Source organism: Crocodylus siamensis, chromosome 4 (genome assembly GCF_052110815.1).
Source record: "Crocodylus siamensis isolate JL-2025a chromosome 4, ASM5211081v1, whole genome shotgun sequence".
Taxonomy (NCBI): domain Eukaryota; kingdom Metazoa; phylum Chordata; order Crocodylia; family Crocodylidae; genus Crocodylus; species Crocodylus siamensis.
Genome location: NC_143398.1, coordinates 139,152,006 through 139,169,584, shown reverse-complemented (window position 1 = coordinate 139,169,584; position 17,579 = coordinate 139,152,006). Strand labels below are relative to the sequence as shown.

General features: G+C 42.4%; 1 protein-coding gene across 5 annotated transcripts in view; it reads right to left on the bottom strand.

Annotated features, from left to right (window-relative positions):
* Window positions 1-17,579, bottom strand: part of TSPAN11 (tetraspanin 11) — a 221,790-nt gene that overhangs the window by 182,094 nt on the left and 22,117 nt on the right. For all 5 annotated transcript variants that reach the window (XM_090043911.1, XM_090043913.1, XM_090043912.1 and 2 more), the window contains exon 2: window positions 8,286-8,382. In XM_090043911.1, coding sequence (XP_089900037.1) covers window positions 8,286-8,372 — 87 coding nt within the window. In that variant the 5' untranslated portion in view covers window positions 8,373-8,382. The remainder of the gene's footprint in view (window positions 1-8,285; window positions 8,383-17,579) is intronic.

Sequence of the window (17,579 nt, the reverse complement as noted above, 5' to 3'; positions counted from 1 at the left end):
AAAAGTGCATTCTTGTTGTTTGATATAACCTTAATACATATTATTCACAACTCCAAGAGAGATGTCGGATTCATTTTTAGGAGGTACACACTATACAGTTTAAAGCAGTGATTTTGATATTTTTTCATATTAATTTAGCAGCTACATCAGAAAACTGAATTATGATTTGGTTATTTTATTTTCCAAAGCTAACTGAAGCGGATACTTGTGAAGTCATCATCAGGAAGTGAACCATCTCCAACTCACTAGATTAATCATGGATATTTGGGAGATATTTCTGCCACACTGTATTAGGAGGACAACAACCATTGCCAAAAACAACAGGTATTTAAATTCTTTTATTTAACTAAAACAACAAGCTTATGTATTTTGGATATTTTTCTTCAACAACATTTATAATTAATTTAACAAAATAAGCATATGCATTTTTAAATTTTTAACTATTTTAGTTATAAATGTTAAATATGTTTTTAACAAAAATTAAGTAGATTATTTCAGCCAGGTCAGCATGAGAAACTTAAAATACAGGGTTATGCAGCAAACTCAGTCTTTACCTTCCTCTCCCTGTTTATTCATAGACTGGAAAAAAAGGATAAGCTGTCCTGCTTTTTCAGTTCCCAATGAATTTCTCAATTTAAAATGAATTAGTCCAAAGGAAGAAAATAGTCTTTCTACACCTGCAGAAGAGGCTACTGCTGTTAAAAGCTGGATTATCACCAGGGATCCGGGTTTTCTATTTCCCATGGAAAAACAGAGAAAGCCACGGATTTCTCATTTTTATCAGAGAAAACACGGATTTTCCCTTTTAGAAGAGGAGCCCATGGATTCCCCCCTTCTGCAGCCTTCCATAGTCTCTGATGGATCCAAGTGCTTAAGTGACTTCCACCAGTTCACTGGTGTGACTTTCTTTAAAACCTCATCAGCAAACATATATTTCTTGAATGGTTCACCCGTAGCCCTGAAATTTATTATACAGCAAAAGCTGTGTTAAGCGGCACCTTACAAGCCGGCATGCTCTGTTAACTGCCATGCTAGCTTGTAAGGGAAAATGGAAACCGGAAGTGGCCACTGTGGCACTTCCGGTTTTGCAGAGCCCCCATGGCCCAAGGGAAAGCAGCCTGCTCTGCCAAGCCCCCATGGCCTGGGGACATAGCAGGCTGCACGGATCCCCCCTCCCTGTTCCTCAGGGCCCATGGGGCCCACGATGCAGCAGGAGGGGCAGCAACATGGCAGGAGGGGTGGCAACACCCCAGACGCAACGGGACAAATAGCAGCCTGAACAGGCAAAGATGCCTGTTCGGGCCGCTCAGTTATCCGGCATATTTTGTTATCCAGCGCCCTCCATTCCCTGTGGGTGCCGGATAACAAAGCTTTTACTGTAGTTGGTATTATGGAAGGATGATTACTGGATGCCCATGTTATAGCTACTTCCTCTTCTTCAGCAGTTAAGGATTGACCTTGGTATTGAGAATATTGGCAAGAAAATGAGTTGGAGATAGTGCTTGTTCCATTTGTTTTTTTAATGCCTGTAATTTAACTTTGTTATTGTGTATTTCTCTTTTCAAGGTCTCACTCAGTTCCTTCCAAATTTCAACAGCATCAGAAATAAAACAGCAATATCCTTGCACTTTGTTCAAGGCTATGGAAAAATGCTTCAGGGTAGTCAGCATACTCTCTACACTACTCTTTACCCTAATGTTGAGAACTTTGGCTGTGACAGTTCCATTTTTTTGTCACAATTTTGTTCACAAATTGTCATCAGATTAGGCCAGTTCTCAATATATCACTCAAAACAGGTCCACTACTGAGTTCCATCACACGTCTTATGGCAGAGTTAGTTTGGTTCCTTCTGCTTTCTTCAGAGCAGCTGCTGCTGCAAAGCAGTTATTACAGAAGTATTCTTCAAATTTTACATCAGTCTTTATTTCTACAGCACGGTCTTTGGCTAAGAGATGCATTAAATGAATACTGCAGCCATATGTTATTAGCTTGGGGCTTTCTTCACTTTCTTCTAGATTTCTTCTCATCTTTGAGAAGATATCAGGTACTTCTCCACAATTCATCCCCCTTTTCTCCACCCCACCCAGCCTGTCTCTCACCCATTGACTCCTCAATCTACATTTTCACGGACTGCCTGTCTTGTACGCATACCAGCACAGCCTCTGGCTTTTTTACTTTTCATTCCATCCAGGAAGAGCACACATCAACTCCTGAAACTTCCTTAGCCTGACGAAGGGTTTTTGAACCCGAAAGCTTGCTTAAAAATTGCTCTCCAACTATTTAGTTGATCTAATAAAAGATATCAGATTCACCCAAAGAACCTTGTCTGCCTGTGTCCTTAGACCAACACGGCTACAACCTACACCTCTGTTCTCATCTTTGATGCATTTACAGCAGTGTACGAGACATATGATTTTTTTTCAGTTTGTTATAGCTTTTACTGCTACTTCTTGTAAGTATTCTGCGGCGTGTGTATTTCCTGATGTATCAATTGTTTCTGTAAGGTAGATAAATCCCTTCGTCTGTTATCATACAAGTACACACTACTGGATCATTGTGGACATTGCTCCACCCATCAAGACTCAGATTAACAATTTTCCCCCATAGACTTTTTGAACACTGTTCAATATCTCTCTCATACACTTTATCTAGCAATTTGCCTGGTACATCTGCTCCGCTGGGTGGACTGTATCCTGGTCATGACTGAACCAAGTCAATGAAGTGTGTGTTCTCAACAAAATGGAAAGGAGAGTTTGTTGTATAAACTGAAACTAAGCATTACACAGATGCTTAATGGTGTCTTCTAGACTTAGCACTGAGTTCTATTGTGTAGAGTGGATTTCTTTAATCTTTACTAATCTGTAAAGGAGCCTCGGGGAACCCCATAACATTAGGCCCCTAATATAGTCCATGGCCTGTTGTGACCTATTGATAAAACTTTTCTAGAAAGGTTACATGAATATATTGCCTCAAATAGTATATAATTAGAAGTTATAATCCCTATTCCATTATAATATCTTTGAGCTTTAACATATATTAAATTAAAATATCTTTATATAGGTTTATTTTTTAAAAGCATCTTAACAACAACAATTTAAAAACAAATAAATCAAAAAAATCTGATTAAAAAATCTGGGGTTTTTATTTTAAAAAATTGTTGATTTTTATCCACCCTACCTGTAGCATCTTATTGTCTCGCTGCATGGTATTGTGCTATGCCAGGTTCCCTAATGTTCCAATGGCATATGCTGATATGAGAGCATGAGGTATACATTTGTGTTCACTTATGAGCTCCATTTTGGTTTTATGGGACCCTTTATGATTGCTAACGAGGGCAATTTGGAGCCAGGATCTGACATCCTGACTAGCTCCACCTAAGACTTAAAAGTAATTAATGGCCATTACCACTTAACTCCTCTCCCCTGCTGTAGGAATAGGGTTTCCACCACCAGCAGCCTTTAATTTTGAATGGACAAAACATGTATGAGGAAAGTGTGATGAATAGTTGGGAGGAAGACTGTTTTTCCATTCAATCACCTGATCAAAAAAGGTCAGAGGTTTTTTTAAAAGGGGGTGGGGGATTCTTCTTCAAACAAAGAAGACATTGCAAGGCCTGAAGCAAGACAAACCAGAACAGGGTACCTGGGTACAAGACTCAAATGAAGCATTGACAAGGGTTGAGGAGGATTATGTTCAAAGGTCTACTGTGTGCCACAGAATTAGGACTCTGTAAAAGCAGGCATATAAGAAATTCCTTTCCTAAGTTCACAATCCCTTTAATCAAGCCATGTTGTCCCTGAGGGAGTGAGTAGGAACCCAGAGTTACCACAGGCTGGTGGACCCTAGGAAGAAATTACTCTAAACAACTAAATACCTAAGAGGGCTGAAGTCCTGGTTCAGGGAATAGGTGGGTGGACCACAGGGTCCACCTACCCAAGAAAGACATTCAATACCAGATGTTGACATGGGGGGGTGGGGTATATTTGATAGACTCAGAGCTAAGTATAGTGACCAGCTGCTACCCAAAAGTACATGTGATTGAATCCAGCTACTGAATCTTAACACATCTGGTATCTATCCAGAGAAAAGGACTAAACATTGACTTTGGCCTTGCTTCAACCTGGGAGTTGCCCATCTCCTCCTGCTCCATGGAGTTCCACACTTGTACAGGGCCAACTCCTCTCCCCATACCTTTATAAAGGAGAGGGAAATCCATGCAAGCAAGGTAGGCCCCCCAGGTAGGCTGAGAGGGCCTCATCAGACCTCCAGGGGTCAATGAGGCATTCCTTTACTTATTCTAGGAAGGATTTGTCACTTAAGTTGTCCAGTGTCTTCAAGGGTTTTACCCAGATCAGTAAGTACTTGCCAAAGGGAGTAGAGGTAGCATAGAGCATCCAGTCAATCTGCAATTAAACTAGAAAATTGGTGATAAGAGAAGCTGAAAAGAAAGGAAGGAAGGAAAAGACACGCAGCAAAAAATAAGGTTTCTCTACGCATATTTCCAAAAATACTCAGGGAAATCCAGTGTAAACCCTAGCACTAAGATCTTAAAACAGCACAAAGCAAACCATGCTACAGGAGAAGCAACACTGACCACACTAGCTTATAAACAAGGTTGAGTTCAATGCTGAACTAGCTCAAAGACCAGTATTACTATTGAAATAAAAAATTATAGATTACAAGATTGTTTTTCGCCCATCTAAGCTTTTGTCACTAGCTATTTTGATTTCAATATTCAGGAGAGACCCAGAAAGGTTTACTCATCATTGCAGTAGAAGAGGATGTCTCTTTCTATCTGCAGTTTAAATTCTGCAGTAGCAAGCATGCATACAAAACAAGCTAATGCAAGGACAGATTCTTATGCATAGCTGTTTTCTTCAATTGTGTGTAGCCCCTTTCAAACATGACCTTTTATCTGGGGTGTCTTATATGTTGGTTAAAGCACCTTTCCCTCTTCCTATGAATTATTTATGCAAGATTTGTTACATAGGTAAGACATAAAACTGACTTAGAATTGCAAAGTTTGAACAGAATGTCATGAAAAAAATACAGTATGTCGTGAAATAAATTAGCAATCTGCAATGAGGGTTCAAACGCCTGCTCCGATATTGTTCCCAGAAACAAGCAGGAACTTAATATGAATCTCCAAATTGTTTAAACTTTCTAACAAATCAATCATTCTAATACTAGAAGCCTGAGTATGGTTTTCACAAACCTCTTCTTTCTTGTGGTGTACATTGTTATATATTAGCATACCCAATAGTCTTCAAACTATAAGAAGTAATTTGCAGCTCATTAGTTTTTTCATGTAGCTTTTTAACGTCTTTTTTCCAAAGATTTTACTTCTAGAACTACCAATTCCAATTTAAAGCCAAACAGATCAAAACAAGATTGTAAAGTTCAAACAACTCTTGAGATTAACTACAACAATGTATTAGGGGCAGAGCCAGGTTTACAGGTGAACAGCATGGGAAACTGCCCGGAGTGCCATGGTCGGGGGCACCCCACACACATGCACACGCACACCCTGCACTGCCCTATCTCATCTCATCTCACCCCACCCCACCCCACCCCACCGCTTATACCTGTGTGACGGGCTAGCTGGTGGTGATTTGGCCCAGGGGTTTTGAAAGGGTAAGAAATGATTGGAGGGCTTGGGATTCCTTTTCTTCACCAATCAGTCCCCAGAGACTCACCTTCCATGTCCCCTGATTGGCCCCTCAGGTCACCCAGACGGGGATACAAGGGGCAGCACAGCTGACTCAGGGGAGACCAGTGAGGGACCTTAAGGAAGGAGTTTCAAAGAGCTGGGCCAGTGGAGCGGGAGCAGTTGCCCAGAAGAGCCTGAAGGAGTGGGACCTGCAGGCAGCAGTCGGACCCTCAGCAGCACAGCATGTGGCCAGCAGAAGAGGCTCCCTGCTGGGCTCCAGGATCCCCCTACAAGACACTGCAGCCAGCAGGAAAGGTTCCCCAGCTCCAGCAAGAAGCAGAGCAGTGACCTGAGAGGTTCCCAGCTCTGCTTCCAGCTCCTCCAGCAAGGGGCCAGGAAACTCAGTGTGAAGCCAGGCTCCTGGAAGGTCAAAAGCCCTAGCAGCTTAGAGCAGTGCCAGCACTGGTGGCTGTGACACAGAGTTTCTGTCTACTACATGGGAGATCATAGTTCAAGTGTCAGCTGGGTTGAGTTGCAGTGAATGATGTGACAGGGAGAAATTCTTGTTGCAGTGGAAAGGGGTCATTGTGTTTCCCCTCTCCAGGTACCTAGGCCCTACATTTCTTGTTATTTGACATTTTATATTTTGTGCATTTTATATTTTGCCAATCAGTATTGTTTGTTCTGCTGTTTGTGTTTTATATTTGGTTAAACCTGTCTTTTGTCAACCAGATGAATATATCTACAAATGTAAATACCTAACCTTTACTGAATCCTGCCCCCTCAGGGCATTGTTGTGTCCCCTATACCCCCTGGTTTATACATGTTATGTTCCAACTACTGTTTTCTCATTAGAAGGTATATGGTTAAGTCCCCATTGGTGATCTAGTTCTGCTCTATAGGGGAAGGAGGGTACCTTCACTTCCCACAGTGCTTGTGCACTGCTTTGATCCCTTCAATTGGAGAAGGAGTATATCTTGGAGTACTGCTCAGGTTACACCTGGTAGGAGCCATCAGCGGGATTTCAGTGGCAACTAATCCCAGGAGCTGGGCAGCAGGGCCCATCCCTTCCCCTCCCTTACCTCCCCACCTTGCAGCCCTACCCAGAACTGATTGTAGCTGGTAGGCGAGGGCAGTTAGATAAAAAGCCACCTCTGGGCAGTAGTGGTGGTGGGTGCTGCCAGGCAGCATGACAGACTGGGAGGAGGGCACCAAGGGCCAGACCAAGGACAAGGCAGTGGTGCCCAGTGCGGAGGCAGCGTGGCTGGGGAGCCCCAGTGGCTGGGGAGCCCCAGTTCGCATGTCGAGCTTCACCATGACTGACTTGCTATGACTGGAGGCCGAGCTACAGCCCCTGCTGGCTGCCATCAGCACTGCAAAGGGTAGCCAGGCAGTGCTGGGCAGCAACACCCTGCCACTGGGGCTGGGCGGGTCAGAGACCGTCAATCTTTAACATGTAACTTTTCACAGAACATTCTAACTTGTAATACTACATAACACTACACATATTTAGCAAAGCCTAAGAGTAACATGTAACAAAGCCCTAAAAGTAGTGTCACAAGAATACTTAGGATGAAATTACATGTTACACTTTGACCATACTAAACCTGCAGAATGTAAAGTGGTGTTAAAGTGAGAACATGCTGTGAGCAGTCTCACATTAAGGGTTAATGCCATTTCTTGCCTGCACAGATGTGACTTGGCACTAGAGAGCTAGTAAACAGGGGTGTGGCCAGGAGCCAGGACACTTGGGCTCCATCCCTGCTCTTGGGAGGAGGGCGGGTGTGAAGGTCTAGGAATGGTGCATCCTGGGATGCTGGAGGACTGCAAATTGCATGTTTTAACTCTGCAGAGCAAATTTAAGTTACCTTAACATGAGCTAGGTTGCACAGCTCAAAGTTAATTCTCACCTGAAGTGGCTTAATTTTGAGATGCTCAGGGGGCACTTAACACAAGTAAATGAACATGAACATGCAGTCACTTGCATCTTACGTGCTTTTAGTGTGATCTAAGTATAATGTGCAACTTCACCCTCAGTACAGTTAAAATGTGAGCAGATGCACGTTCAAGCAGTTCAGCACCTGCTGTCATAACACTGCAAAGTGTTCCATTTCAGGAGGGGGTTATCTCCTAAAATGTACTGACTTCAATAGGTTACCACACTTGAATGTTTTGCAACTGTTGCAAGTGAATGTGTGACAAGGCACCAAACCACTGGAAATTCCCACCCTAGCTCACAGTGCACAAACCTCCCAGTGTAATCAAGACCTTTTTTTTTTTTTTTGGCAAGTGTACATTCCACTGGAAACAACCACGGTGTAAGGAACTTATACATGGAGCGTCACTTCAGCCTGAAGTTAAACATGTTTAAATGCTTTGCTGAATAGAGATGGGCTTATGAATTAAAGAAACACTGTTACCACACCATAAACACCTCCCCTACCTAGCTCATGTCAAACCTTAATGAAGTTAGTTATACAGCATTACTGAGCATGTTGGTGGGACCTCTGCCAGGCTCCGTGCCCTCTTATCACTCCACAGTCACCCCTATGAAGAGCAAAACAGCTATATTCTCATTGGAAAAGGTAGTAACTTTATAGCAATTTTATGTCATAGAATTACCAAGAAGACTTACCCAGAAGAAGAAATTAAACACGAACAACAAATACTTCAGATATATCGTCAGCCAGTCATCTTGTTCAGCTTTGCTGTAATGGGACATTGTTGAGTCCCTAGGAGAAAATATATAAGGTAAAATATTCACAGGTATTTTCAAACAATTTGATTTTCTTTAGAAGAGGAGGATATGTCTTGGAACATTGAAAAGCAGCTAAAAGTGGCACTGTGGAGGTCCCTACTTATTTTTCAGTGATTTCTGTAACAAATATGTTCTAATTTGCAAATAAGAACTTCCAGCACTGCAAATTAGAGTCAAACTCTCAACAGCAAGCTGGGTTCTTTTAATGTTTCAAACATTACCAACTCACAAAATCATTCTGCAAGCAAATACATGTCCTCAGTGTCCCCCACTGTCCTCAGTTCCTGCCTCCTATGACCTATGTAAACTCCCCACAGCAAACAAGGGTACCTATTTGAACCACAACTATTCGACGTCACTAATTTTTGTTGACAGTAGCCAAGAAGAAAAACAATCCAGCTCCATCTCTACAAGTGTACTGAACCAATCTCTAAAATGCCACCCTGCCCAATTTTCATCCCATCTTAAATGTACTGCTTCCTTTTGTTCAAAATTTCCAGGTACAAACTTTGCTATAATGCAGTTAGGGATCAAAGAACCAATCAAACCCATCAACTTACCATGAAAATGTATTTCAGAGTTCTCAAAAATGTTAACATTTCAAAATATTGAGAGAAGTTTAAACTTTATAAACCAACCAGAACATGGAAAGCATGCCTTTTCCCTCCTTCCCCAACAGAAAGCTAAATCTGGCTGTGCCAATCTTCACATTGATTCATCTCATCTCAAGAATCTCTCAAGTCAAAAAACAAGCATATTTTTGGGAGGGTTTACTAAAAATAAATGATCGATTTTAAAGGCGATTTTAAAACTGAATCTCTCTGGAACTCATGATGCAGTTTGAACCAAATGTGCAAAAAAACCCAACTCTCCCCCCCCACCCCAAAACCAACAACAAAAACAAAGAAAGAAAGAAATCTACTCTGAAATGAGATAGGACATGAGAAACTGGGGAGATTAGTCTGGTTTTGGCAATGTCAAAAGGCTTAATTTAAAGAAGCTGACTTTGGCTATAAATGGTAAAAGAAATTTTTTTTTTCCTCCAATAATGAAAGCTGTCTGAAAATGCACATGAGAGTTTCACATGAAACTTTGCTGCATATTAACCCATGGGTCAGGTAGTAAATTATTAAAATAGGGTGGGGTCTGACTAATAGGCAGAAAGCAAAAAAGGATGGTCTTTGTTTAATTTGATGAGCTATAAGACAGCTGTTAACAATTCAAGCAAAAATACAAAAGAGGCAAAAATCTTTAACTTTCCCAGAGCTACCAAGTTGAAAAAAGCAGTTAAAATTTCATGGGATTGATCAGGTTAGTGGTGCTCAAACTTTTTGCCCCATGGGCTAGATAGACAAGGTTCCTCTGTAGGCTGAATCCAGCTGGTGGGCCCAAACTGACCTGTACCACCTCTGCTTGGAGCGTGTTCCAGATTCTAGTTACCCTTACAGACAAGAAGTTTTTCCTAGTGTCCAACCTAAATTTTTCCTCAATTAAATTGTGCCCATTGGTACTTGTCCTCCCTGGGGATGCCTTTCTGAAGGGTTGCTTCCCTAGATCTTGGTGTTCACCCTTGGCATATTGTAGGCAGCTATCAAGTCACTTCTCAGTCTTCTCTTGCTCAGATTGAACAAACCCAGTTCCCGGAGCCTCTCCTTATAGGGCCTATCCTCCAGGCCCCTAATCATATGGGTGGCCCTTCTCTGTACCCTTTTGAGCTTATCCACATCCTTCCTGAACTGTGGTGTCCTGAACTGGACACAGTACTCCAGCTGTGGCCTCATCAATGCCAAATAGAGGAGAAGGAGCACCTCTCTGGATCTGTCCACAACACACTGGTTGATACACGCCAAAGTTCTATTTGCCCTGCTGGCGACTTCATCACAGTGTTGATTCATATTCATCTTCTGGTTGATTGTCACCCCCAGGTCTGGCAGTGCCAGATCACCACCCATCATATAGCTGTAATGAAGGCTCTTCCTTCCCAGATGAAGGACCTGGCACTTGCCCCTATCCGATTATGTTCAGTCCATAGGACCAGTCTGTCAGGGTCATCCTGGATGCTCACCCTAGTGTCAGATGTGCCCACATTTCTCCACAGCTTAGTGTCATCTGCAAACTTAATCACTGTGCTTTCCACCCCGTCATCCAAGTCATTGATAATGATGTTAAAAAGCACGGGCCAAGCAGTGATCCCTGGGGGGAAAAAATCGATAGACTTTGTTCCAGTGCATATTAGCAGTAAGGAGGGCTACCAAGAAAAGCGTAATAGATAAATCAAAGGGTATTGTTCTCATACTGATAGGCCATCATATTACACACCTCCAGTTTGAATGATTGTGAAAGACAGTCTCCATTTCTGGGCTCCAAAATAAAAGACAGATAATAATCACAAGCCAAATAATTTGAGAGATGTAAAAGAAGGATTTATACATTGGATAAAACTGTAGGAAAGTGGGAATAGTTACTTTTGAGGGAGAATGACTATTACATGTTGACAGGATGAAAGAAGTTAAACTCTCAAAAAGTTATTTTTAATTGAACTTGCTGATGAGGACAATGACCAGGGAGCAGAGAATATAAGGATTTATATTAAGGAGAAATGTATGTCAATACAAATGTACAGAGCCACTTCTTTTAACAAGAGAACAGCTAGAATGGACATTTCACTAAAGTAGTGGAATCAAGTATTAATGTAGGTAAGCAAAAATAGGATAACTATATGGAATGTGGTAAGTTCTATTCTGAAAGTGACTATGTAAAACTTGCACCTTCCTACTCAACAGATCTGGTCCCTGTGTATATTCAGAGTCAGTTCTATTTACTTCAGAAGACAAAAATAAGTTTTTACAACTTTTTATTCTTGTTCTCCTTGCAGAGCCCACACAATTGAGAACAGAGCCTGGATGATGCTGTAGCTTTGTGCACCAACAAAACTGTTTAGTAAGCTTCAGCCAGTTACACCTGTGCAACTAATTAGAACTTCAACCTGCTGCAAGAATTACTAAGCAAAGTTCTATAGCCTATTTTATACAGGAGGTCAGAAAAGGTAAGCATATGGTCCCTTCTGGCCTTAAAAGCCATAAATAAGCTCTTGTCAATGGGATTTCTGTTGATGACTTCATTGGGTCCAAGAACTCATGTTACAAGTTTTATAAGATCTCTTTGAAAAATCATGTACAAGTGTGTCACAGAGGGAAAAAACTGAAAACAGAGTTGCACAGGTGTTCCCAAAAGCAGAATTTAGCCTTAACCCTGCCCCCCCTCCCCTCCCAAAAATGTTACTGACAATAACTGGGAAATAACGTCATCTTACTACAAGCCCTCAAATCTCTACCAGTTTACAGACGGAAAAATTGGGGTTAAAGTTGCTGGATGCTTTGAACTGCACAGTTCCAGTATATTCTCTTATTAGGTGAAAATATCTAAAAATGTTACTCTCTACAGTTGTCATTTACTTAAATGGATATAAAAACTGATCTTCTACTAATTTAATATAATGCATTAATTTTCCATCATTTGACACCTCAATATTCCAACTGATCTGTGGCAAATGAAAATTAAAACCCTTGGTTATCACTGTAGTTGCTAATGATATATTCCCCTAGCAGTTCTCAATACGCTTCATTACTCTTCCATAGAGGTAAACATTTTCTATAAAGAGAAAACTTCAGTCCCTGCAGTAATTTATTCCAAATAAATGCAACACTTTTTTCTATCTATTTGATAGATTTCATAGACATTAGGGCTGGAAGGGACCTCGGAAGATCATCGAGTCCAGCCCCCTGCCCAAAGGGCAGGAAGTCAGCCGGGGTCATAGGATCCCAGCAAGATAAGCATCCAATTTTCTCTTGAAGGTGCTCAGTGTAGGTGCTTGAACCACCTCCGATGGCAGGCTGTTCCAGACCTTGGGGGCTTCCTTATGTCCAACCTGAAACGGTCTTGCAGTAGTTTATAACCGTTCGACTTTGTCATCCCCTGGGGCACTCTGGTGAACAAATGTTCCCCCAAAACTGGACGCAGTACTCCAGCTGAGGCCTCACCAAGGCCGAGTACAAGGGGAGAATGACATCCTGGGATCTGCTTGAGAAGCATCTATGGATGCAAGCCAGCGTTTTGGCCACCTTATGAGCTGCAGCATCACATTGCAGGCTCATGTTCATCTTGTGGTCAGTGATGACCCCCAAGTCTCTTTCTTCTGTAGTGCTAGCCAGCATAGCACTGCTGAGCCTATAAGGATGCTGCAGGTTTTTCCTCCCAAGGTGGAGAACCTTGCATTTTTCGGTGTTAAACACCATCAGGTTCTCATCTGCCCATTTGCTGTCCAGGTCAGCCTGGATCACCCTCCTGTCTTCAGGTGTGGATGCTCTGCCCCAGAGTTTGGTGTCATCGATGAACTTGGCCAGTCCGCTTTTGACTCCCATGTCCACATCATTAATGAAAATGTTGAAAAATATGGGTCCAAGGACAGATCCTTGGGGGACCCCACTGGTCACAGGGCACCATGACGATTGACTTCCGTCAATTACCACCCTCTGGGTCCGACTACGGAGCCAATTTCCCAGCCAGCGGATCGCGGTGGACCCAAGGCCACAATTAGCCAGTTTTGCCAAGAGGTGATCATGGGATACCAGATCGAAGGCTTTTTTGAAGTCAAGATATATGACATCGATCTCTTCTCCCTTGTCCAGGTGATAGGTCACCTGGTCGTAAAAGGAAATGAGATTGGTCAAGCAAGACCTACCCGCAACAAACCCATGCTACCTATCCCTCGGGATGTTGGCATCAGCCAGTCCATTAAGGATGGCCTCTTTAATAAACTTTTCTAAGACCTTCCCCAGGATAGAAGTCAGGCTGATGGGCCTATAGTTCGCCAGATCCACTTTCCTCCCTTTCCTGAAGATAGGCACTACATTGGCCTTCTTCCAGTCTTTGGGCACTACACCAGAGTGCCAGGAGTTTTCAAAGTTCTGTGCCAGAGGCTGGGCTATGATGCTCGCCAGCTCCTTGAGTACCCTGGGGTATAGACTGTCAGGGCCAGATGACTTGAAGGTATCCAGCCTCTCAAGGTGTTCCTTCACGAGGTCAGCACTGATGGAGGGCAAGGGATCTCCCTCACCCGGACCTCCCTGTCCTGCACTAGGCATGGGCATCCCATGGGACTGATGAAAGACTGACACAAAGTACCTATATAATAGTTTGGCTTTTTCCTGGGCGTCAGTTGTCAGTTGCCCCATCTGGTTTACCAGGGGTCCAATGTTGCCCTTGCTTTTCCTTCAGCTCCCCACATATCTGAAAAAGAACTTTTTATTGTCCTTGATACTCAAAGCTAGTTTGAGTTCAGTTGCAGCCTTGGCTTTCCTGGTTTCCTCCCTGAAGGACTGGACCAGTGCAGAATATTCCTCCTTGGAAGTGAATCCCATCCTCCATCCCTTGTAGGCCTTTCTTTTTAGCCTCAGGAGGTCTGCTGTGGGGGGCTGCTGTGCCCTCTTGCTGCCTTTTCTTTGAGATGGAATAGAATTAGCTTGTGCACTGAGGATCACTCCCTTGAGGAGCAACCACTCTTCCTGAACTCCCCTCTCCCTGGGGTCATGGTCCCTTAAAACCTTGTCCATCTGCCACTTGAAGTTTATTAATAAACTGTGAGGTTTTCTAAACTTCGGGAGAAAAACAGTTAGTTTGGGTTTGATTTCCATTTTAAAAAATGCAAACTAGGTTGCTCCTTTCAACTATGTCCAAATAAAGTCCAAGATCACCCTAACACTGAAAATATTTTTAAACTAAGAAAGGCATCCTTTTTTAAGAGAATAACATCAACAGAGTACAGTGCTATAGAAATAAAAAGCTGCCTTTTTTCACTTGGTGAGATGTGCCACATAAGGCATGTGAACCATCAATCACTTCAGAATAGGGTTTATATGGTGCTGTGTAGGCCGTATATTGGTCTCTGTGAATTTTAGTTGTCACCTATGGTAAGTGCCTGCTATCTTGTATATTAAGCCCTTTGGTTAAAGGGAAGGGTCCATCCCAAAAACATCCTGTTCTTTGCTGTTAGGGCCCTTGTACACTGTTGTCCCTCAGGTCAGACCATGACAACCCATACCTAATTTGAAGGCCATGCAGAATGGTCATCTTTGGTGCAAAAGTGCAGTAACAAAGATGCCTCATAAGCACAAATATGTATATCATGATTACTACAAAGCAAACTGCCAATGAAGAATGAAAATAATGACATATACAGACACAAAACAGGCTCCACACTGTAATGTTTCCATGTAATAGTTACACGCTATTTTCAAGAGGTAACGTCATTTAAAATTGGTTTTCCACGCCTACTCCACTTTCACTACGTAATGAACATGCTGTTGGACAGAAAGTGGGGTAGGATGATACCTTAGATACCAATTGGCTCAGAGAAGCATGAGCTTTGGTAGGCAACAATCTACTTCACCACAGCATCTGACTAAGCAGGTTGTTGCCTAAAGTTCACATCTCTCTTAGCCAGATGGTCTAAGGTACAACTCTGCCTATCTTCTGCTTGCCTTCAGATTAATGCAACTAACCCTTCTGAACATACTGTGTGTTTGTACCCTAAGAAGAGCAGGAAGAAGCCTTCAAAGTAGGTATCAGATGGGGCCCAAAGTTTTCAAAGCAAAACTAACTGTGATGTGCCAAGGAGGAAAACTTCTGAATAGAGAAATCTCTCTGAAGACAATTTTTTCAAATTTTTGCCACATTGTTTTTTCCAAAGCAAAAAAATGCACTTGAGCCTTTCCTAAAAGAATGATAGGGAAAATGATGGTGGGCAGGGAAATGTCTCCAAGGAAAAAGGGGGAGGAAAAAAAAGGGGGGAAAAAAACCAAAAACATGTAGGACATTTACAAAGTATATTTTAATGTGGTGTAGAGCTTAGCTTGTGAATGGGTCATCTCCAGTTTAACCAAGGAATCCATTTTAGGATTGAATATGTATTGCTATGTTCTAGTTTTCTTAATCCCTCAGCACAAATATTGCAACGGTATGGGGAAGTGAAAGCCCACTGATATAGCTTGGGATCTCAGTAAATTCTTATTCTACACCAGTGGTGGGCAATTTTTTCAGCTGGAAGGCCACTTAATGAGTTTGGGTAAGCTGTCAAGGGCCGCAAAGATACCCCCACCCTTTGACAGATGCCCTGGCCCCTTGGTTTCCATCTTGGAGTCAAAGTTCTGCCCCTAACCCCTGACCTTTGCCACTGGAAGTCCCTCCCCTTGCCCCCCAGAAATATGCCTTTTGGGAGGGGAGGGTTGCCATTTTGGAACCAGAAAAAAATCCCAAATTGTATACTAAAAGTCAAACCCCTGCTATAATGTATTTTAATTTTATTACAAAAAATATTCTTGTCACGATTTGTGTTTGCGTACTGTATATAGAGGTGATTGCATAATAACTCAAAAATAAAGTCGTATTCTTGTATATTGAGTGTAGGGTGGTGTTGGGAGTGGGTGTGTGTATATGGTGGGGTGTGGGGGGCGGTGTGTGTGGGGTTTGTGTGGGCTGCATTTTGCCCAACCCTGCTCTACACCTATGTTCCACCTCAGCAGACCATCTGCATCCAACAATGGATGTGCACAATGTTCAAGTCTCCTTAGCTTCAGTGGAACACAAGGGCATCCTAAAAAGTTACACATGTGCTTGAATTCTTTCCTGAATAGGTATGGACTTATGCATGTGTAAATGCTGTCCAGAAATGGAGAACCAGTGATGCTTTACACTTCCACTGACCTAATCCCCCACGAAGACAGTCGAGTCTCCCCACAGGTAGCTAGGAACATCATCATCTTTCTAGTGATACTCAAAGATGGACTAAATACCAGATGAAACACAAAACATAATCAATGCCCTGGAGAACCTGAAAGACAAGTCAGTCATGATATCCTGAGGGGATAAAGAGTATTGCTGGGCTATGCAAGGGGCAGGGAACTGATGAGTTAGCACCAGCTCTTGAAGGCTTATGGGAGCTGCAAAAACAAGTGTAAGTTCTTGGTCTATTTTTAGAGTAAGATGCTGAAAGCAAAATGGTGGTTGGCTGGTGATCTGCAGTGCTGTTGAGCTCCAAATAAAAGCTGGTTGCTAAATCAGGTATTAGGATGAGAGGCAGCATGTAAAAGGTAAATCTTACTTCAAAAGGGAGAGGAAATGGGAACCCTGTCTTGAGGATCTGGCCCTAGAAGTCTCCTTACCCTCTGTAAAGTGATTTATACCAGCACCGATGGACACTGATCTTGGCATATGAAATAAGCACTCAAGGGGCTACTTGGCTAGATAAAAATCACAGCACTTAACTGTGTACCTACTCAGCTCAGTGACGGCATACCTATACACACTGACCACAGTACAGCATACAGATACTCGTTAGGTTTAAAATAATTAGCTGTGGTGCCATGGAGCTTTGAAACCATATTGCTAAGTAAGTGCTAATCTCACATGCTTCCCAGGTGGCCTCAGTGTGCTGCTGAAGTTAGACAGCTATTAGCACACAAGTCAGCCTGCTTAAAACTAGATCAGTTATGTCTCCATGAGCTGCAGTCATTGTTGTGACTATGGTGTAGAAACATCTAGAATGTTCTCTAGACAAAATCAGTTCCTTTTGGGTATACTAAGAAGTTCAACAAAGCCATTAACATAGTCACTCCCACATTAAGAAAACATTGTCTCATCAGTATAGCCATTCATACTAGATGCTTGTTCTTATAGAACTCAATATATCCCTCCTAGCCAGAGGGAATATCTTTTGAGAGATAAAATAAAAGCTTTCATGAAGGTGCAGCTCCACCCAGAAAATTAAACTGCTGTATTTCCTCACTCAGTGAGGAAAAGGTATTCAAAATGTCCACAATGATTCTAGTCTGGGTTCAGATAGGGAACAGACAAGAGGCTTGGAGCACCACTAGATGGCAACTCTGAGAATTCCTACAGTATCTGGCAAGGAAAACATTGAAAAATCAAGGGGCTGAAAAAGACAAACTACCAGCATACCAAATTCAGCTCTTTCTTACAAAAGCATATATCCAGACTACCTTCATTAGCATTAGTGTTATTTCATTGTGGGAACTAAAGACTGCAGAACTTCTTTCCTCCAACCACATCTACAAGTTTGGAGTCTCACTCTTGACACCTCAGATCCAGAGTCTC